General features: G+C 43.4%; 1 protein-coding gene across 1 annotated transcript in view; it reads right to left on the bottom strand.

The window, feature by feature from the left end:
- Window positions 1-5552, bottom strand: part of LOC149255003 (putative LRR receptor-like serine/threonine-protein kinase At5g48740) — a 46458-nt gene extending 40906 nt beyond the window's left edge. The window contains exon 1 of the mRNA XM_089454913.1: window positions 5439-5552. Within this exon, the coding sequence (XP_089311039.1) occupies window positions 5439-5552 (114 nt within the window). The remainder of the gene's footprint in view (window positions 1-5438) is intronic.
- Between the last annotated feature and the right edge of the window lie 16053 nt (window positions 5553-21605).

Raw genomic sequence — 21605 nt, forward strand, 5'->3', positions numbered from 1 at the left:
CTTCTGTTGTGACATCGCGTTCCTTAGATGCGGTGTTAATGATGCTATAAACGATTTGCAGTGTTGTCGATTCATCAACGTCATGTTAGCTTCACGAATTGTGCACTTCAGTCTCTGATCCAGCTCCCAAGGGGTCATGCCTCGTAGCATTGTGATTTTCTTAAACCCAATGATCGACTGCGCCTCTGACTTCGGTCTGCTAAATTATTTTTTGAGGGTAGCTTGGATATCTGCGATCCCTGCATTTGAATTGTCATTGGAATGCTTAATGTACCAAGCTAGTGCACGATCCTGCAGAGTGCTGACCAATGTTGCCTTCTTTATATTTTCATCCATGACTCCCTGTGCTTCCCATACAGCCTTTATCATGAACCAAAACTGGTTTGGATCTTTACTTCCTATTCCCTTAAACACTTGAAACTTTATCGCGCTTGCCATATTGACTCGCGGTTGTGGCGAAGGTGGTATGGGAAAAGATGGAGGTGAAGATGGTGAAAGTGGCGGTGGTGTGGGTGCGGGTGGTATGCGCGGAATCCTCTACCTTATCAAATTGATCACATTTCTTGGTGAGACCTTCATGAGCTCTCCCTCGTCCCCTCACAGAGGTGAAATCAAGTGGCTAGTTTCTAGTTCTGCACTACCTTCATTTCTATAGATTCTCCCACTTCACGTAGCCCCACACATCAATCTATTCGCATAACCTGAATTTCACATAGTAGCATTTTAATCCAAGTGTTCAAAGACTTAATGTACTTACCTCGCGGTCCTTTGAGGAAGCGTCACTCTGCCTCGCTATAGCTAACTCAAGTATCTACAAAAAACTCAGTGATGAATCCTCCTATAATTCGATCGAGCCAGTGATCAACAGCGCGCGCGATCTTATCCTTCGATGCTTCCAATTTGTGCACTAATTATGGAGTCAACACAATAGATCTATTGAGATTACACCTTCCTTGGCTATCTGCCAGCTTCGTGATCCACTTGTATAGCTCAGTAGGGAAGGATGCGAAGAAAATTTCATGGATATCTATGTATTAGTAGTCTAACCACTCTTCTTTTGATAGTCACGGATTCCTATTCTCCTACGCCGCGAACTCGTAAATCTTCCTTATCCAACCAATCCTCAATTCCTTTCTTAGTTGGATTCTAGTGATACTGTTGGGTTGTATTCTTTCCATGACTAGACCACGTAGTTAACCGGGGGGTTGGGGGGGGGGAGCATCCCCTTCGTTGCACCGATTGCATAGTGAGGGTGTCACAGGGGGTTTAAGGGGTGTAGGTAACCCCCCTCTATGGGGTCCAGGGTAGCGCCTTGGAAAATTTTGTTTTTTGGACCCTATATTAGGTTTGGCAGACCTACCTATGGTTTTGTGCATGATTTTCGCACATCTTTTTGGACGCGATGGTTTTCGGTCCATGGTTTTGGACACGATGGTTTTCGGTCCATGGTATTGGATGCTTCGGAATGCATAAATATGTATTGTAACATTGAAAGGAACATAATGAAAAATCAAGTTGGTAGTCCTTGTTTTGGGATCCAAGGGAAAATTTCTGTGTATATGTGTTTTATGTGTTATGCTATCGCATTATTTATTTTTTGTGTTTTAGAATTCATATGCGGGTAATTTCTATATAGGGTTAAAACCTACAGATACGACATCAGACATCTCTATGTAGATCCAATCCCGACAACGAAACCATTTGTTGGCTTGTTGGGGCCTGACCCAGGTTCGGAGCTAAATATCCAAACAAATTCATGTACTACTGGCCCTTTCGGCAACAGTCCGTGAAGCGCAAACTGAGGTCTCACTCGAAGTAGTATTGGGGGGTGTTGGAACCAGGCTTTTGCACCCTTCAGATGTCTGAGAGGGTTGAGTGGGTTCAATTGTTAATCCCTTCGCGCACTTCCCTGTCCCTCGCGCCCTGATATACTTACCTTCGCGTAGGCCTAAGCAGGGGTTGTGGGGCCTCCGCATTTCTGGAGCAATGCTCTTCACTATTTACTTATCTTCCTACACCAATTAGTTATCTTCACGTAATTGGATGCCTTATGTTATATTTATTTATACAGCACATTCATATGAGTTTGCACGACAAATAAACAGTACACTTGGAATTTATACCCAATAATACATAAAACAAGAAAAGATACATAGAAATATGGTAAAACTTCTCTTTATTAATTATTCCCGTGGTTACAAACTTGACCTGCCCTATGCACTGAGCTGCAGGGCTTTGCGCACTCAATTGCGGACTATTAGGCCTCTATGCACTCAGCTGCAGAGCCTTCTCTTACTCTACGACCCAAATACACACTTTACACTTCGACTCAATCTCTTAAACTCATCATGATTCTACTTTATTTCTTCCATTGATGTTTTCCACACTTAGAGCCTCACTCTATTTATAAAATCCCATGGTCCGTGGACCATGGGTAGGTCTATCAAGCTGACATTTGTTGGCTTATAGGGGCCTAACCCAGGTTTTAGAAGTGTATTGGCCGAACAAATCTCGCACTACCGGCCCTTTCAGCAACAATCTGCGGAGCGCGAACTGAGGTCTCACCCGAGGTAGTATGGGAGGGTGCTGGAACTAGGTTTTTGCACCCTTGGGATGTCTCTAGATGTGGTCTAAAGGGGTCGCGATCCGTATGTGGCCTCGTGCCCCTCTGTATTGCTATCGGGCTTTCGCGTAGATCCACGCAGATGCACTTTCTTATTAATAATATTATTACAGATCTGAGCTTTTTATTACAGTCTTTAAGCAAACATTTAAACTTAAAACCCCGTGCGCGTAATTATAATAGATAATGCATAAATTCAGAACATAAGCACTAAACAGATCCTCAAGAAAACACACAGTGATTTAGAAATTATTATCTTTATTGATCTTCTCCTCAGTACAACCAGATCCACCCTGCGCACTCAGCTGCACGAGTCCGTGCACACAGCTGTGAACTCTACCAGGCCTCTACGCACATAGCTACAGAGCCTCTATCTATCTACCAACACCCTTGACTTTGGCTCACACATGCTCCCAGACTTCTTTCTTCATAAACCCCTTACATTCTAGATCAAAAAAACTTACTTAAAAAACTGACTTGTAACCATAGAGCCTTGCTCTATTTATACATTTCCATGGTCCACAGACCATGGGCAGGCCAACTCATTTTACATTATTTTTGGGTGGAAAACCCTTTGAATTGACTCATTACACTTCGCGCTCCACGCATCTTGCATAGTCTTCACCATAATTTTACCCCAAAAGTGTGGGATTTGAGCCCCAAAACCATTACGCGAGGCCTCCGCTACCCAACAGGCCCCAAACACAATCATCGTGACTCGTCCCGAGTCACTCGGCTGGTGCAAAAATCTTCGCGTGGAGGTTGGTCAACAACTTCTGTGCTTTTCTTGTACTTGCAGCAAACTCTTCCGCCATCCTCTGTACTTGTTCTACATGAGCCACCGACACATCAATATCTGTTTCAGCTGCTTTACTGAGTGCATATTCTACCTGCATGTGTGCCACCTTACGCTCAATGGTGGTGGAAACTGTAAATGCCTCATCAAGCCATGGTTGGAGATGTTCTTTAATCACTGCTTCCTTCTATTGGGTAGCGTCAGCTTGTATCTTCAGGGCCTGGGCCTCCCTCATCTTGGCCAAGCGCTATGTAATAGCAACTGTCTGTGCAGTCCCTCTGACATTATCATAGGCTTGTTGGAGCTCCCTTGCCTCTGTTTCCAATCGTTGTAAGGTTGGATCTTCCTGGAGTGTAGTGAGCGTAATAAGCGACTAATCAAAAAATTCGGCGCACTCCCTCATGGCAAGTGTGATCGTTTCCCGCTCAAATTGAATGATGCCTCTACACTGCTTGGTAACCTCTAGTGGTGTCGAAGGTTGTACTTGCAATTTCAGCTCTGCAAACTGTAAGTTGAGGGCCAACTGAACCCTCGCGGCTTCTTCCTTTGCTTCGTGAAACCCACTAGCCAACTTGTGGATTTGTATGCCGACAGGTAACTTGACTGCAATTTCCAGCTTAGGGGCACGAGCACATGCTTCTCCTACAACTTGTTCCAATTATTGATTTTGTGCTACAACTTCGTCTCGTTGGAGGCTCAATTGTTCTATATTAATGTGCTACTCACTGAGTACCTGTACCGCACGTCCTTCCCTGGCACGGAGCTCCCTCATTGTGCTTTCCTGGAGCTAGTACAAGCTTTCGCGAGGGAGGGCAGCCAAATTTAATCGAAGTCCCTCAAGCCAACCCACCACAGCTCTGTCTTCCGCATTTTCTATTGTCACTTCTCCTACCAGAAGTGGGATAGTGTTAGCCAATTTGGCCTGTAGCAACTACTCAGTGGTTGACAGACCCAGAGCTCCATGGGTAGCAATGGTGCCTAGTTGCAAGACCCGCATCCCGAGTTCTTGCAGTTGCATGCGGAGCGCCCCCAACACAGTCTGTTGCTCCCACATGGCTTCGTCAAGTGCCTCCCGGGTGACTTCACGAATGGTATCCCCTATGTCACCGAGATCGCCCTTGGTCAATGTAATAAGTTCCCTGTCCCATTTAGATGCCTTGGCCTTCTTTTGCTACTTCGTTCATTCTATCAACCCTGTTGTTTTAAGGGCGACCCCATGGTGGTTGGCATTGTTCCCTCCGTTTGTTGTTGTAGCCCCTTTCGGACTACTTCCATCCTTTATTGTTGTAGCCCCTCCTGCTAGTGCCTTGCCTGTCGAAGTCTACTCCACCTCTCGGGTCACCCGTACTTCTGCAGCGTGTTGTTCGTTTTGCTTTTGCTGTGTTGTGCACTTAGCTTTAGCCTTCTATTTTTGGATAGTAGCCTCATCACGCCCCACCGCATCTGGTCCGTGCCATTCCGGTGGCCAGGTATCCAATACTTCATAGATAGCTTCGTCAATTGCAATGAAAGGAAGTGTGGTCCACGTTTGTTCGGGGTCCTTGCGTGCCCGAATGTAGAAAAAGTGCTTATCAGCCTTAAATTTGGCTACGTTCTTACATTGTCATATACCGCGGTGGACAAACGGGGTTGCTGGTTGATCCATTAGAGGATGTTCGCGTCCATGAGTATCCAAAAAATCTTGATGTCCCATATTCTGGTGACATCCTTGGTCGCCCAGAGTGACGCATATTTGGTGGCTTCTGGCCAATCCTGGTCCAAGGAGGGAAACTGGCGGTCTTCCGGTAATTCACTGGTAACCAGCACGATGGAAAACAACAGCCACGCGTAGTGGAAGGTCTTGCCCTCCTCTTAGACCTCCCTACAGTTGGTCAGGAATTCATCACAGAGGAACTACGCCCAATTGAACCATTCCACTGCTGCGCATTACTCAGCTAGGCTGACGACTATCGCTGGAACCTCGTTGCCGCGACATTTTCGCATCACTTTTCCTGCCAACAACTAGGTAGAAACGCGTACCGCTTTGTCTGGAATACTGTCAATAGCATATCCTTGCTGCCCTTTCTCCAGCTTGTATTTCCTTTTCAGGGTTTCTGTCATCGTCACATCACCACTCTTATCAACGATTTCCATGGGGTCTCTTCCTTCACAAGGAAGCTGCGAGATCCTATGAATGAGTTGTGCCATGATGTGGACGTGTTTGTCTATCCATAAGTATCCATCGTGTACTAGACATAGTAGCTGTCTGATGACCAATATTGTAATAGGGGGCTGGAGAAAGTGGGGAATGGACAGGAGACAAAGCAACCTGGCCTCCTCCATCTTTCACAGCCATTCCTTTGGCTGAAGTGTTGTAACCGTCCCTTCCACACTTTGCTCCATCAATTCGCTAGTCGCCAAATGGGGAAATTTTTATGTATCTGCAAGGTCCCAATCTTCAAATTTCATCGTCGAGATGCGGCCAGTCACCCTGCCTTCAAGTGGAACCCCTTTCGGAAGAGACAGGGTAATGAGTATGTTGTTCACGGCATCCAAATCGTTAGGGATCTTGGCCTTCCCTTTCCTGGGAGGCACATATTTAGGGCATCTTACTGGTTGGGGGTCTTCTTCCCTTTTTTCGCTGCATTCGACTTCTTCGATATAGGTCGGAGGATCCTCAACCTCTTCATCGCTCTCAATTGTAATGGTTTTTCCTTTTTCTTCCATCGTTAATTTACCGAATCATGGATTTCGCGGGGACGTCCGGACTGGTCCTGCTACGCGTCCTGGAGGATTTAGGAACTTCGGCTACCTGCAGCGTAGGATTCTGTGTAACGTCCTTGGTGGTGGCTATCGACCTGAGTAATGACTCGCAATTCCTTCGGCAATTCCTGAAACCACGGACTTTCGTTCATCAGTTTTTTATTCATCGTGCTCCTCTCGGTTTGAACCCAGGGCGTTTTATTCTTCAAATGCTCAAGCTTTGTTTTGTGACACTTCACTCGTTTTTTATATACTATTTCGAATTCAAATTTGGCCTTTTTCCCTCCTCGCGGCTCATTAATGCGATTTTGGCAGTTACCCCTATGTCTTAATTGCCCGCCACCTGCTCCTTGATGTCTTAAATGGGACATCTTATCATGAACAGTAACTGCAACGGTCACCTACCATCCACCCCACGCAGCAGCATAACCCCTCGTACGTGGGTGCGTAGTATGCTTTCTACTGGCCCTGCACGCCATGGACGAATCGTGCAACCTTCTTGCAGATTGTTTTATAGTCCCGCGCCCTCTTTCAACTTTGTGGAGCACTAAGACTGGGCCTCCTACAGATAGTTAGGTGGTCGCACCCCTCGTGCGAGCCGTCCTCTTCCCTACTGGCCTGGGCTAGGGGCACCCTTCGCGTTCCGTTGAGTCCGGTAGCACATTGCAGTCTGTGCTCCCTTTTTCCGTAGGGTGTAGTCACAACCATGATAATAGGGTCACGACTTGTTCTAGTAGCATAGGGGGGCCGACCAGGTCCGGTCCCCTCAATGTCTTTTTCACGTGGCCCGTTTGTGTGACTCCTAATTTTATTTTTTCAATTTATTCATCCAGCCTTGCACTTTTCCTCCTTAGCCTGGGCCTTGCTTCCTCTAGCTCGTGAAGTCTCATGTTGCTACGCCAAATGGATTTCCATTACTGTCGGATCCCTTCATCCAAGTCTTCTTACTCAGATCGAACTGCAGGGGCAGTGGCCCGTCTGACCGTTGATAGAGTTCCCTTGGCACCTTCTGCTTTGTTTACGGTCTTGTCAACCCAATGTACCCTTGTGACACACAAATTCACTTGGGTTGATGGTTGTGCAGCATACAACTGTGCCCTCAGACATAGATGGGTGGCTTCCCTAATCCACCATGGCTGCCCTAGCTGCGGTCGCCGCGCACATCCTCCAATTTGTACCTGGAACGACCTTCTACCTCTGTGCTCCTTCCTCCTCAACTTCCTCTGTGCACACCACCCTAGTGCGTGCGGCACACTATGCCACCTCTGCTCTATGATTGAAGTGCCAGGGTTGACGAACTGCTCCTCATTTGTGGCCCTGTTATCTACTGGCCGTTGTCTTACTTCAGTGGTTACGTGTCGCAATGATCTAATCATCATATTACAGTTGAGTGTTGTGACTTCATACAAATGGTTCTACCATCTTTCAATCTCCTCATCTGAATCTGATGTGTAGGAACTATCGTGCTCCCATGAGAGTCTTTCGTCCGCTGAGGGATTCACCCGATCCTGGTCTTGCGCTTTTATCTGGTAGATGTAGTCTAGTTCATCGTCACTATCCTTGTCGTGCACTGGTTCGGTGTAGCACACTCCTTCAGCTCGGTCCAGTGGAATTATGACACGGAGTGAATTTTTCTTGAATGTCATTTTCTGTCTTTTTAAGTTGATGACCCCATTCATGTCTGTGGCCCAATCTATCCCTAGCAATGCAGGGTATGGATTACTATCATCAACAATTTCTATTACCTCAAAGTCGGTCTGCGTACTTACTCCTTCAAGGTCTTGTTGGCATTATGATACAAGTGTTGTCCTTGATGGCAACTCACTCAGATACAGGTACAAGTGATGGCAACTTGATCAGAGGACAGATCTCAGTACAACAAGACAAGAAAGAGATATACGCAGGTTCATTAAGGAAAACCAGTGTGTACATGCAGGTTGGCTTCAGTAAAAGCGCGTACATGTGAAAAGTACCTTTGGTCTGTGGCGGTTAGTCCTTGGAAGTTGTGCCTATGGTTTTGGACCATGGTGTCTCGATGGGCGTGTCGATCCCTAGTTTTGAAGTTGATGGTATTGTGTTACTATGGTTTTGGTCCGTGGTATTGTGAAGTGCCTAAGGCTATATAAGGAGAAGATCATTAGACAAAGAGGTGTAAGCAATGTGTGTCTGATGAAGTGAGGAGATCTGGTATTGTTGGTTATCTGTTCGGGACGCTTGGCAAGGGTCAGATCTGACAGCGAAGGTATAAGTGTTTATTTCTAGATCTGCACGCGGGTTGCCTTTGGAGAAAGTGTGTATACACGCGGTTATTGGTATATCGAAGTAGCGTATGCATAATAAGATCTGATATTTTAGGTTGCTATTGATTCTAGTGGTTGTTGCAGAGTTCTGGGCTCTGGTCTGTGTTCTGTGTTCTTGATGACAGGGTTTCAGTGATTCAGTATTGGGTGATCTAAAGAATTGTGATGCAAGTATAAGTTGATGATTGTATTGCAGCAGTGTTTGTTTTATACTCATGGATCCAGTCTGAAAAGTGATGAAACGTGGTCCCTGTAGGAAAGAAGGTTGTAGCCTTCTGTAGGGTCAGCACCTACGTACTAGTAAATGGATCGGCTAGTACAAGAGCTGAGGGGGTTGTAGCTCCCTTCCAAAAGTAGTTGGAAAACGAGAGAGGGTTGTAGCCCTCTGCAGGTTGTAGCCTGCGTACTGGTATAAGGCTGCACCAGTACAAAAGATTGTAAACTGAAGATTCTTATTAAAGAAAGAAAGAGACGACTTGCAGCAGGTGGTTTTCACCCACATTGGGTTTCCACCTTATATCATCGTGTTCATGTGTGTGGCTTTTATGTGATGATCTGTTCTGTTATACTGCACCTTTTTACTGTCAATGTGGTTAATAATGTTCTGATGCATTTACTGAAGATAAGCTAACTGAATCATAAGATTTCTGGATATATGCTAGTTGCTTTAGACACAGTAGCGTGTACACGCTGGTTCACCTAACTGAAGTAGCGTATATGTTTCTGAGCATGAAATTTGAAAAGTTTTATTGATCTGATAATACTGATTCACCCCCCCCCCCCTCTCAGTATTATTTCCAACAATTGGTATCGGAGCAGGTCCTTCAGAGGAAGCTTGATCGCTTGAAGGAAAAGATCCATCAGAATGGCTAATCTAGAAAGAGAGGCACACATCAGGCCACCAGTCTTTGACGGTAACAATTTTACCCACTGGAAGATAAGAACCACTGCATATCTACAATCACTTGGAGCAGAAGTTTGGGGAATCGTAGAAGGAGGATACAAATTCCCATCAGCAACTCCTACAGATCCAGCAGAGAAAAAGCAATATGAGCTTAATGCCAAAGCTGTTACTGTTCTATTGAGTAGTTTGACACAATCAAAATTTATGAAGATCATGCATTTCAAATTAGCTAAGGAAATATGGGACAAAATCATTACAAGCTACGAAGGAGATGATCAGGTAAAAAGAGCAAAGCTTCAAACTCTCAGAATCCGGTATGAAACTCTTAAGATGCATAGTAATGAAAGCATAACTAATTATTTCCTGCGTATGGATGAGATTGTAAATTGTATGAGGGATCTGGGTGAAGAATTTGAGGAAGTTGTCTTAGTTGAAAAGGTTTTGAGATCTCTGTCTGCTAAATTTGATTCTAAAGTATCTGCCATAGAAGAAAAGGAGAATGTGCAGAAAATCACATGAAATATGTAAGATGTTATACATGCAACAACTATGGGCATAAAGCAAGGGAATGCAGGAGCAGATTTCAAAATTCAAAACAAGAGGACCATACATCATCACAGTTCCAGGAATTGAAGAAGACAGAGACAGAAAGGTGTGGCATAACTCAGACAGCTGACATAATAGACACAGGGGAATCTGAAAGCAATGAATTTCAGTATTCCATCTTGCATATGCTGATATAATGAAGACAAGTCACGTATATACGCGAGTTACAGGCTGCAAAGTTGTGTATATGTAGAAAGGGCAGCAGAACAGACCCAGGAAATGGTTCAGTCATGGTTGGCTCAGGCTCAGGGGGAGCATAAAGGGCAGCAGAACAGACTCAGGAAATGGTTCAGTCATGGTTGGCTCACGCTCAGGGGGAGCATATACTTCAAATTATTCATTGTTGGCATTATGGTTGGAAGTTACTGATGAAACTAAATGATACATCTTGTTGTTTGATAAAAGGAATGGTATTGCAGGCTTATGCGTATGGTACAGATCATATATGATAAATGTTAGTTATTGCTGGTCTTAGAACTTGCAGCCACTCAAGGGGAGCATGGATAGATTGGTACACTTTGGCCTACACAAAGGGGGAGCACATTTGGAGATTTCAGCAGGTACTCAGGGGGAGTATGGACAGCAGAAGGTATACCAAAGAAGAGAATATCTTGGTCCGCCCTTTGCCCTTGATGTCAAAGGGGGAGAGTGACTTGGTGTGGTGGTTGCCATCAAGTCCAAAGGGGGAGATTTTTGGCATTATGATACAAGTGTTGTCCTTGATGGCAACTCACGCAGAGACAGGTACAAGTGATGGCAACTTGATCAGAGGACAGATCTCAGTACAGCAAGACAAGAAAGAGATATACGCAGGTTCATTAAGGAAAACCAGCGTGTACACGCAGGTTGGCTTCAGGAAAAGCGCGTACATGTGAAAAGTACCTTTGGTCCGTGGCGGTTAGTCCTTGGAAGTTGTGCCTATGGTTTTGGACCATGGTGTCTCGACGGGCGTGTCGATCCCTAGTTTTGAAGTTGATGGTATTGTGTTACTATGGTTTTGGTCCGTGGTATTGTGAAGTGCCTAAGGCTATATAAGGAGAAGATCATTAGGCAAAGATGTGTAAGCAATGTGTGTCTGATGAAGTGAGAAGATCTGGTATTGCTGGTTATCTGTTCGGGACGCTTGGCAAGGGTCGGATCTGACAGCGAAGGTATAAGTGTTTATTTCTAGATCTGCACGCGGGTTGCCTTTGGAGAAAGTCCATATACACACAGTTATTGGTATATCGAAGTAGCGTATGCATAGTAAGATTTGATATTTCAGGTTGCTGTTGATTCTGGTGGTTGTTGCAAAGTTTTGGGCTCTGTTTTGTGTTCTGTGTTCTTGATGACAGGGTTTCAGTGATTCAGTATTGGGTGATCTAAAGAATTGTGATGCAAGTATAAGTTGATGATTGTATTGCAGCAGTGTTTGTTTTATACTCATGGATCCAGTCTGAAAATTGATGAAACGTGGTCCCTGTAGGAAAGAAGGTTGTAGCCTTCTGTAGGGTCAGCACCTACATACTAGTAAATGGATCGGCTAGTACAAGAGCTGATGGGGTTGTAGATCCCTTCCAAAAGTAGTTGGAAAACGAGAGAGGGTTGTAGCCCTCTGCAGGTTGTAGCCTGCGTACTGGTATAAGGCTGCACCAGTACAAAAGATTGTAAACTGAAGATTCTTATTAAAGAAAGAAAGAGAAGACTTGCAACAGGTGGTTTTCACCCACATTGGGTTTCCACCTTATATCATGGTGTTCATGTGTGTGGCTTTTATGTGATGATCTGTTCTGTTATACTACACCTATTTACTGTCAATGTGGTTAATACTGTTCTGATGCATTTACTGAAGATAAGATAACTGAATCATAAGATTTCTAGATATACGCTAGTTGCTTTAGACACAGTAGCATGTACACGCTGGTTCACCTAACTGAAGTAGCGTATATGTTTCTGAGCATGAAATTTGAAACGTTTTATTGATCTGATAATACTGATTCACCCCCCCTCTCAGTATTATTTCCAACAGGTTCATTGTCACACCTTGCAGTCGACCCATCGATAAGATCTTTTGCTGGTTGGCCATTCGTAGTTGAATAGGAGACCACTGTAGATCGGGCCTACCCATGCATTCCCACGTTTTCTTAGGTAACACATTTGTGTTTGACCTTAGATCCAGAATGACTTGGTCCATCTCGTACTCACCGATTTGTGCCATCTTTCGTATCTCCCGCCTGGTGTGCAAGGCATGTTTCCCCAGTTTCCATACTACGCGCGGTTCCCCTAACCCCACGCACCTAGTGATCAACTCTTGCAGTCCTTTAACAGCTCTATTGTCGCGTAGCAACTTCATACATGTCTCTAAAAAGGTGGTAAGCATAGAGGGATCCATTCCCAGGTCAATTGGATCCCTATTACCTAGAGTAGAGACTTCCGTGAAGCTCTTATGAGCCTCTTTAGACGTCCTTTTCACCTGTTCTATCCCCAAGTCAGGTTCCCTTGTAGAAGCATCATGACCCTTCCCATTATCTGCAGGTTGTTTCCTTGCATCTCCTCCTGTGGTTGTGTCACTCCTTAGTACCATGTTTACGTTGGGGTCCTCTTCGCGTGGTTCTGACCTCATCATTTGGAAATTTTGAGTCAGAGTGGGCTGCAATACCCGCTTTTCATGCATCTGGGCAATAAGCATAGGACAGTCTACCATTTCATGGTCAAACTACTCACAGTATGGACAAGATATCCTCATTGGATTATTACAGTCACGAGCATAGTGCCCCGGCCCTTCGTAGTTATAATAGATCAGCTGTTCGCGCCCTTGTCTAGGCCCCATTCCTTTGCCTTGTTTGTGTCCTTGAAATCCCCCGCATAGCCCTACGGCTTGGTCAAAACCTGATGCTTCAGTTTGCACTCAATAGGCTAGGGTCCTTTCCATCATTAAATCGTAACTTCGACATGTTCGCTTGTCGTGACCCACCGATCTACAAAAGTTGCAATACAACTACTGCGGGGTCTAGGTATACTTCTGCAACAGGTGGCAGTTGTTTGTTGCGTGCTTTCCCCCTACTTGAAAAATTGCGCACCAGAGCGTAGGTGCCACACTTGGCCCTGCTTGTACCTCCAGCTTTAATGGCATCGGGCCCCCTCCCGCTAGATAGTTCGCGAAGACGGGGCAGTGGTCCTTGTCATGTCCTTGACTTTTTCATTTAATGCACCCTACCTCTATATGCACCTTCGGTCGGGGTGCCCTTTCCTGCTTCAAGCTTTTCATTTCTAAGCATAGGTTTTGTAGTTGCGCGTGGATTTGCTGAACTCCCAACTCGAGATCCTGTATTGGAGTTTCATGCAACCTCATTGGTTTCTCTAATGCTTTGGCTTGGGTTGAGATCTTTTGCTATGATAGAGCCATCCTCAGATGTGGTGTCAGAGATGCCACAAACCACGTGCAGTGTTGCGCATCTGTCAGCGTCATGATAATTTCGTGGATTGTACTTTTCAATATATGAACCAGATGCCATGGAGTTTCACCAAGTAACATTGCGATCTCCTTTAACCCAATGATTGACTGCGTCTCTGATTTTGGCCAACTAAATTCTTTGTTCAATGCGTCCTGGATCGCCGCTATTCCCGCATTCGGGTGATCGCTCAAGTACTTTATATACCATGTCAATGCACGATCCTGCAGTGCACTAGCTAGAGTAGCCTTTTTGATGTTATCATCTGTTACGCCTTGGGCTTCCCATAAAGCCTCCACCACAAACCAAAACTGACTTGGTTCCTCATTTCCTACGCCTCTAAATACTGGCAACTTGAATGCACTCGCCATCCCAACCTTTGGTAGTGGCGGAGGTGGGGTTGGTGAAGATGGATTTGATGTAGGTGAAGTAGGTGATGATGTGGACGGTGGTGGTATAAGTGGAATGCGTTGCTTAATCAACCGGACTGGGGTTCTTGGAGAGAACCCTGCGAGTTCTTCCTTGCTTTCTCGCGAAATAGAAATTAGAGGGTTGTTCTCTAATCCTTCGGTTCCTTGGTAGCGTTTTCCGCTTTGCATTATGCCAGACATTAATGAATGCACATAATCCATTTTTCACATAACAACATTTTAATCCAAGTATTCAACGATTTAATGTACCTACCCCGTGGTCCTTAGATAAAGCACCTTTCTACTTCACTATAACTCACAGTTGTGTCTATTGCAAACTCAGTGACAAACCCTCCTATTATTCGATCCAACCAGCAATCTACTACACGTGTGATTTCATCTTTAGATGCTTCTATCCTGTGCATTAACTCTGGAGTCCACACAACGGGTTGATCTAGTTTGCACCTTCCCACACTGTCAACTAGCCACGGAATCCACTCATACAAATTTGTCAAGAATGAAGCGAAGAGGATCTCGTGGATCTCTGTGTATATGTAATGATCCAGCCACCTTTCCTCTGATATCTGCGGATTTCTGTTTTCCTGAACCACGAACTTGTGAATCTTATGATCCAACCAATCTTCAAGTTCTTTTTTCGTAGGGTTCCAGCGTCTCGACATGAGACATCCCTTAGGCAGATCTCAATCCCATCAACAGAACCATTTGTTGGCTTATAGGGGCCTGACCCAGGTTTTAGAAGTGTATTAGCCAAAAAAATCCTGCACTACCGACCCTTTCGGCAACAGTCTGCAGAGTGCGGACTGAGGTCTCACCCGAGGTAGTATGGGAGGGTGTTGGAACTAGGTTTCCACACCCTTGGGATTTCTGGATGTGGTATGGAGGGGTTGCAACCCGTATGCAGCCTTGTGCCACTCTGTATCGCTATCGAGCTTTCGTGTAGATCTGCACAAACGCACTTTCTTATTAATAAAATTATTACAAATCTGAGCTTTTTATTACAGTCTTTAAGAAAAAATTTAAACGTAAAACCCCGTGCGCGTAATTATAATAGATACTGCATAAATTCAAAACATAAGCACTAAACAGATCCACAAGAAAACACACAGTGATTCAAAAATTCTTATCTTTATTGATCTTCTCCTCAGTACAACCAGATCCACCCTGCGCACTCAGCTGCAGGGGTCCGCGCACACAGCTGCAGACTCTACCAGGCGTCTACACACACAGCTATAGAGCCTCTATCTATCTACCAACACCCTTGACTTTGACTCACAGACGCTCCAGACTTATTTCTTCATAAACCCCTTACATTCTAGATCAAAAAAAGTTACTTAAAAAGATGACTTCTAACCATAGAGCCTTGCTCTATTTATACATTTCCATGGTCCGCGGACCATGGACAGGTCGACTCATTTTACATTATTTTTGGGCGTACAACCTTTTGACTTAACTCATTACACTTTGCACTCTACGCATCTCACGGAGTCTTTACCATACTTTTACCCCAAAATTGCGGGCTTTGAGCCCCAAAACCATTACGCAGGGCCTTCGCTACCCAACAACATTACATTATAAGAACAGGGGCAGACAACCCTGTGACTCTATTATGACTTCTCGCTCACCTCCCACAAATCACGGAGCCTTTACAAAGGACTTGATCAAAACTTGAAACATGCCTTGGGGGGATTCCATGCCCAACAATTGGGTCATTTGACTATGGTTGAAACAACATCCTAGACTGTATCATCTATTACAGCTATAACAGAATCCACTGTTGCTACTTCTTCGATGTTTACCACAACACCTGAGTCACATCTGTATGGTGGTCCGTCCATCCCACTAGGTTAGAAATCATTATCTGGAACTCACTCCGATGTTTCTTCTAGTCCATGGTCTTCACCCTTGTCATCCACAGGAATTTTACATGGTTCTTCACTTACAGATACTAAACGGTTTGATCCATCAAGTCAATATCAAGTTGGTCCACCTGGTTACCGTCTAATGTATCCACTTTACATTGGATTAGCTCCATATGGAGAAAAATATGCCCAATCTACTTATCCTCCATTTTCTGGGTGGCCATCATATGGCAGTATACCATCATCTTTAGGTCCAACTTATAATGGAATGATTGTTTGTTAATGGCAGCTTAGAATGCCCGTTCAACCAAGTCTTATTTATCCATCACAACCAATGCAACCTATTTCATCCATATCTACTACGACTATTGTTACGACTTTACCACAGTCGCAAACTTAGTTGATTGAATCTCAACCTTTGCAAGCTAGTCCTTCAACTTCTTACCCTCAAGTTTCAGGTCTACAAACTCAGTCTTCTCAAGCCATTTTACAACAATCGTTTGTGTTGGGAATCCAACAACCTTAGGCTAGTTTACTATTAACTAGGATGACTCAGACTTATACTTGTCTAATTTATTCACATCCTGGTCAAACTTATATTGGTGGGCAACAACCGTTGCATCAACAACTGTGGCAGCCACAATATCAACAATAGAAATTCCAACAGTACCAAACTTATCCTTGACTTGGTCAACAAGCCTATGTTGGGTTTGATCAATAGCAAGCTTACCCAGGTCCCAGTCAACAAGGCTATGTTGGGTTTGGACAACAACAAATTTATCCTGGTTCCCAACAACCACCTTATACTGGATATGCTCAACAAACCTACCCCTATCAAGGTTACCAACAACAGATTCCTTATGCTGGTATGCAAAGGCCTATTGACCAGGCAATTCCATCTTACCCTGGTTACGCTCAACCTGACCTAAACCGACAATTACCTTTTGTTGCAACACTTGAATTACCAGATTTAAATTGGCTTACCAATGATCCCATTCTTTATGCACCTTAATAGTCAGTGATTCCACACAAATTGCCTTCTGATATTCCTAAGTTCAATGGAAACCCTGGAGAAGATCTGTCCAATCATGTTATGACTTTTCATTTATGGTGTTCATCCAACTCCTTAAATGATGATTCAGTAAGACTACATCTTTTCCAGCGAACACTCATTGGTCCAACTACAAAGTGGTATATTGAATTACCACGAGCCTCATTTGACAACTTCACAGACTTAGCCACTACATTTTTAACCCAATTTTAGCTACCCATCATATATGAAACTAGAACGAAACTGTTGACCAACTTTAAATAGACCACTGCTACTCACATTTCTGATCATATTCATGAGTGGTGTCATCGTCGTCAAATGGTCAAAACTTTTATTCCTGATCAGCTTTTAGCTGAGTGGTTTATTAAATCCTTGTTTCCATTTATCACGGAGGATGTGGCTAAAGGAGGAGTTGTTACCAAAGAGCAAGTAATTGCTCGTGCCCAATACTTAGACTTGATTTACACCCAGTCTTGCATGCTCTATGATAAGATTCCAAATGCACCTAGACCATCTTTTACTGTTCCACCACCTCCATCCAGTAAGGACTCTCATGTCGGTGATGGTGTGATAGGTTCTTCAAGCACTCAAATAGCAAGTAGACCATCTAGTCAAACACTGGCTATTTCAAATCAAACTTCTAATGCACCTGATAATACACTTGCTTCCGAAATAAATGTCGTCTCATCTGACAAAGGTAAAAATGAAAATAAACCTAGAAGCAAGAAAAAGGGAAAAACCAAAAAGAAACAAAATTCTCCCCCTAAAGAGAAATCATTTGATTCCTCTTCTTCGGCTAGGAAACGTCGCTACCCATGTTTAATTTGTAATGATGAGCACTTTACATGAGACTAACCTCACTGCTTTGAAGTCTCAAAACTTCTTAAGACTTCAAGTACATTCATTCTATTAACAGACCCTTTTCCAAACCCAGAGACTCATTTGTTTGCTGTAGATCATGCTTCCACTTCACAAGTGCTTATGCTATCTGCCACTAAGCCTAAGACTAATTTTTTGGTGACTACACGAAGTAAAGATTATGGTAATCCACCATCATCATCGAATAACCAGGCTATAGATCAACCAAATAATTTGACTTTGACTTCATCTGATTCCATTCCACCACCCATTGCACCAGAGTTAACAATAAAACTGCCTAAGGGAATTGTTCATAAATCTACATTCAACCCTCGAGCTCGAGTAGCGCAAAATTATAACATAGTAGAATATTTAACTTAGTCACCTTCTGCTATGTCGATGCTTGAGGTTCTTCAAAATTTTCCCTCCCAAAAGCATGCTTTATTGTCAGCAATTGGTGGAATTGATCCAATGGATTCCAATCTCGTGGTTTTTAACCATGTGGGTTATACGCCACAATTACCAACATAGTTAGTATTCTTGATCCAAGTAAATGCTTTGAATAAAATCATTCACCGAACCATTATTGATGAGGGTGCATCTACTTGTATCATGTCAATGAATTGCTAGAAAACACTTGGCTCACTGCCTTTGTCATGATCACCTATGATGTTAAAAGCTTTTGACGGTCACATTTATACACCTTGTGGAATTTTAAGTAACCTACATATAGAACTAGCGGATAAAACTATAATTGTTGAAGTTGAGGTCATTGACAGACCACTTGACTACAATATTTTACTAGGAAGAATGTGGGTTTATGCTACAACTGTTGTGGTTTCGACATGCTTTTGTATGATCGCTTTCCCTCATAAAGGCGGAATCGCAGTAATTGATCAACTCCCCTTCTTTGCCTCTAGTTCATAGGAAACTGGAAGAATTTCATTAGTTCATGGACCTTCGCTATCTCTTCAAAACATTGGAGTAGGTCTCTTCAAAGATTCTTCCCTAATGGGCACCTTTTCACTACCATCACCATCACAAATGGCGGAAGTTGCAAAAGTTGAGACTTGTAACATGATATCTTCCACTTCATCTGACTCATGGAATATTTCCAATAATTTTGAAGTTGATATGCGTAATGAAACCATGCCGCTAAGCCCAATTGAGCTCGCATAGCAATCAATCTTTTTGGCTTGCACGACAAATCCAAATCCATCATCACCAATTGTATGGGTTGATCGTTCGTTAGAATATGGTACTTCCTCTCATCCTTTTTCACGTACATTTTGTACTGATGAAGGAATCGTCCAATCGATGATGATAGAAGAAGAACCATGGGCAGATTATCATCATCAATCCCATCTTCTAGATCACATAGAAGATATTCCAAATGAACTAAATCACCCTTCAATCGTTGATTTCCTTTCGAATTTTGTATTTATAGACACAGTCGATTCCAAACGAAACTTATCAAATATCGAAGAAACCATTTCTATCGATATTTCGACCAAACTTAGAATTCTAGAAAATGTCCATGTTGGAAAATCTTTTTCTCCATTGGAACTTGAAACTTATCATGCTCTTTTTCATGAATTTCATGATATATTTGCTTGGTCATATGAGGAAATGCTCGGTATTGATTCTAGTATAGTTAAACACGACATTAGAATGTATCCTGATGTCAAGCTGGTATGACAACGCCTCCGTCTGGTTCATCTGAAGAAGGTTGTGTTGGAAATAATACTGAGAGGGGGGGTGAATCAGTATTATCAGAAAAAAAATTTCAATTTCATGCTCAGAAACATATACGCTACTTCAGTTAAGTGTAACAGCGTGTACACGCTACTGTGTCTAAAGCAACCCGCGTATAACCAGAAAACTTATGATTCAGTTAGCTTATCTTCAGTAAATGCATGAGGACATTATTAGCACTAAAACAGGTGTAGTATAACAGAACAGATCATCACACAAAACCACACACATGAACACCATGATATAAGGTGGAAACCCAATGTGGGTGAAAACCACCTGCTGCAAGTCGTCTCTATCTTTCTTTAATAAGAAACTTCAGTTTACAATCTTTTGTACTGTTGCAGCCTTATACCAGTACATAGGCTAACACCTGCAGAAGGCTTCAACCTTCTCTCGTTCTCCAAACTCTCCTGGAAGGGAGCTCCAACCCCCTTTGCTCTTGTACTAGCTAAGATACTAGTACGTAGGTGCTGGCCTACAATCTTCTTTCTTTCAGGTACCACTTTTCATACATTTTCAGACTGGATATTCCTGAAGCACAACATTACAATCTGAAGACCACAGTTCATTCACTTTTCATAACAGATCATTGAAGCACAAAACAACCAATACTAGCATCATTAAACTTTGAATCACTGAACCACTGAAACCCTGTCAAACCCAGTCACAGAGCAGACTACAGAACTCTGCAATAACAGTTAGACCCAACTGCAACTCCAAAAATAAAGCTTCAAAAGGTATACGCTACTTCAATGAAAGCAACCCGCGTATACACGCGCTTTTACGGAAGACAACCTGCGTACAGATCTAAAAATAATTTCTCATAACTTGTAGTTGTACCAGACATTAGTCATACCCAGAACATAACATTGCGTCAATATGCAGATCTAGAAATACGCATAATCAACCATATCACAATAGTGCATTTCAAACCATTTGATCCTGATCCGTCCTTAGATCTAGTCTTCCATCAACCGGTGTGATCTCTCCTTAGCTTGGATCAAGCAACCCAGAACCTGCATACCAGATCTCTTTCTTTCACAGATATTCAAATCTTTTTCATACCATTGCCTAATGATCTTCTTCTCCTTATATAGCCTTAGGCCTAGCTCAATACCACGGGCCAAAACTATAGAAATATAATACCATCAACTTCAAAACTAGGGATCATCACGTCTGTCGAGATACCTTGGTCCAAAGACATAGGCTCAAGTACCGAGGACTAACTACCATGGACCAAAGGGAAGCTTCTCGACATGTACGCTCTTTTCTGTTCATGAAACTGCGTGTATACGCGACTTCGTATATATCAAACCTGCGTATCCGCGACTTAGTATACATCGTACATGTGTGTATACGCAACTTGGGCTTAATGAACCTGCGTATATGAAATTTCTCTTCATTCTTGTAGTCTGGACTGAGATCTGTCATCAAAGAGAATTGCCATCAAGGACAACACCTGTACCGTAGCGCCACACCTGTGCCAAAATGCCAACAATCTCCCCCTTTGGACTTGATGGCAACCCCAAGATCCTTAGAATCATTCTCCCCCTTTGTCATCAAGGGCAAAGGGTTGTGCTCCCCCTGAGTACATGCTGATATCTCTGCTCTGCTGTGCTGAACATGCTCCCCCTGACTGTAGGCAAGATCTGCAAAAGGTGTTCTTCAAAAAGAACCAAGACTTATACACCATAAAGGACCTTCCTATCACCAAAAGACTCAATACATACATCCATACTCCCAACCAAGAGGGGATACATCAGAAATTTACATATAACAACCAATTATATTACATCATTCATCCCAGGCATAGTGGGGAAACCAACATAGGCCGTTACATGACCTTGACACCATAAAAGAGATATCACAAAAGAGATACATGACATAGAGACGAAAAATCTAGATCAAGACTTATGAAAGTCACCAGCAGCATCTGATAATCATCTTTTCGATCAGCAACCAAGATTTCCTTCTGTGCTCCTTCTCCTGAAACCAACAACAGTTGTGAACTAGAATCAAAAGCATCTAAATGCCAACAATGCTTTTTATTAGACTTTAAGCTGCTCCCCCTGAACCTGTGCCTGTTGCACCCCCTGAACTGTGCCTGAAGAATTCTGGCATACCCATCTCAGACCTTCTCCAACCAGAGTCTGTCCTTGCTGTTCAGAACTCCATATACGCGACTTCTCCTGCATAAAACAACATATGTACACGGATATCCCTTATACAACACTCGTATACGCGACATT

This window comes from Pinus tabuliformis, chromosome 7 (assembly GCF_031772625.1).
Source record: "Pinus tabuliformis cultivar Carrire ecotype Pingquan chromosome 7, CPIR1, whole genome shotgun sequence".
Classification (NCBI taxonomy): Eukaryota; Viridiplantae; Streptophyta; class Pinopsida; order Pinales; family Pinaceae; genus Pinus; species Pinus tabuliformis.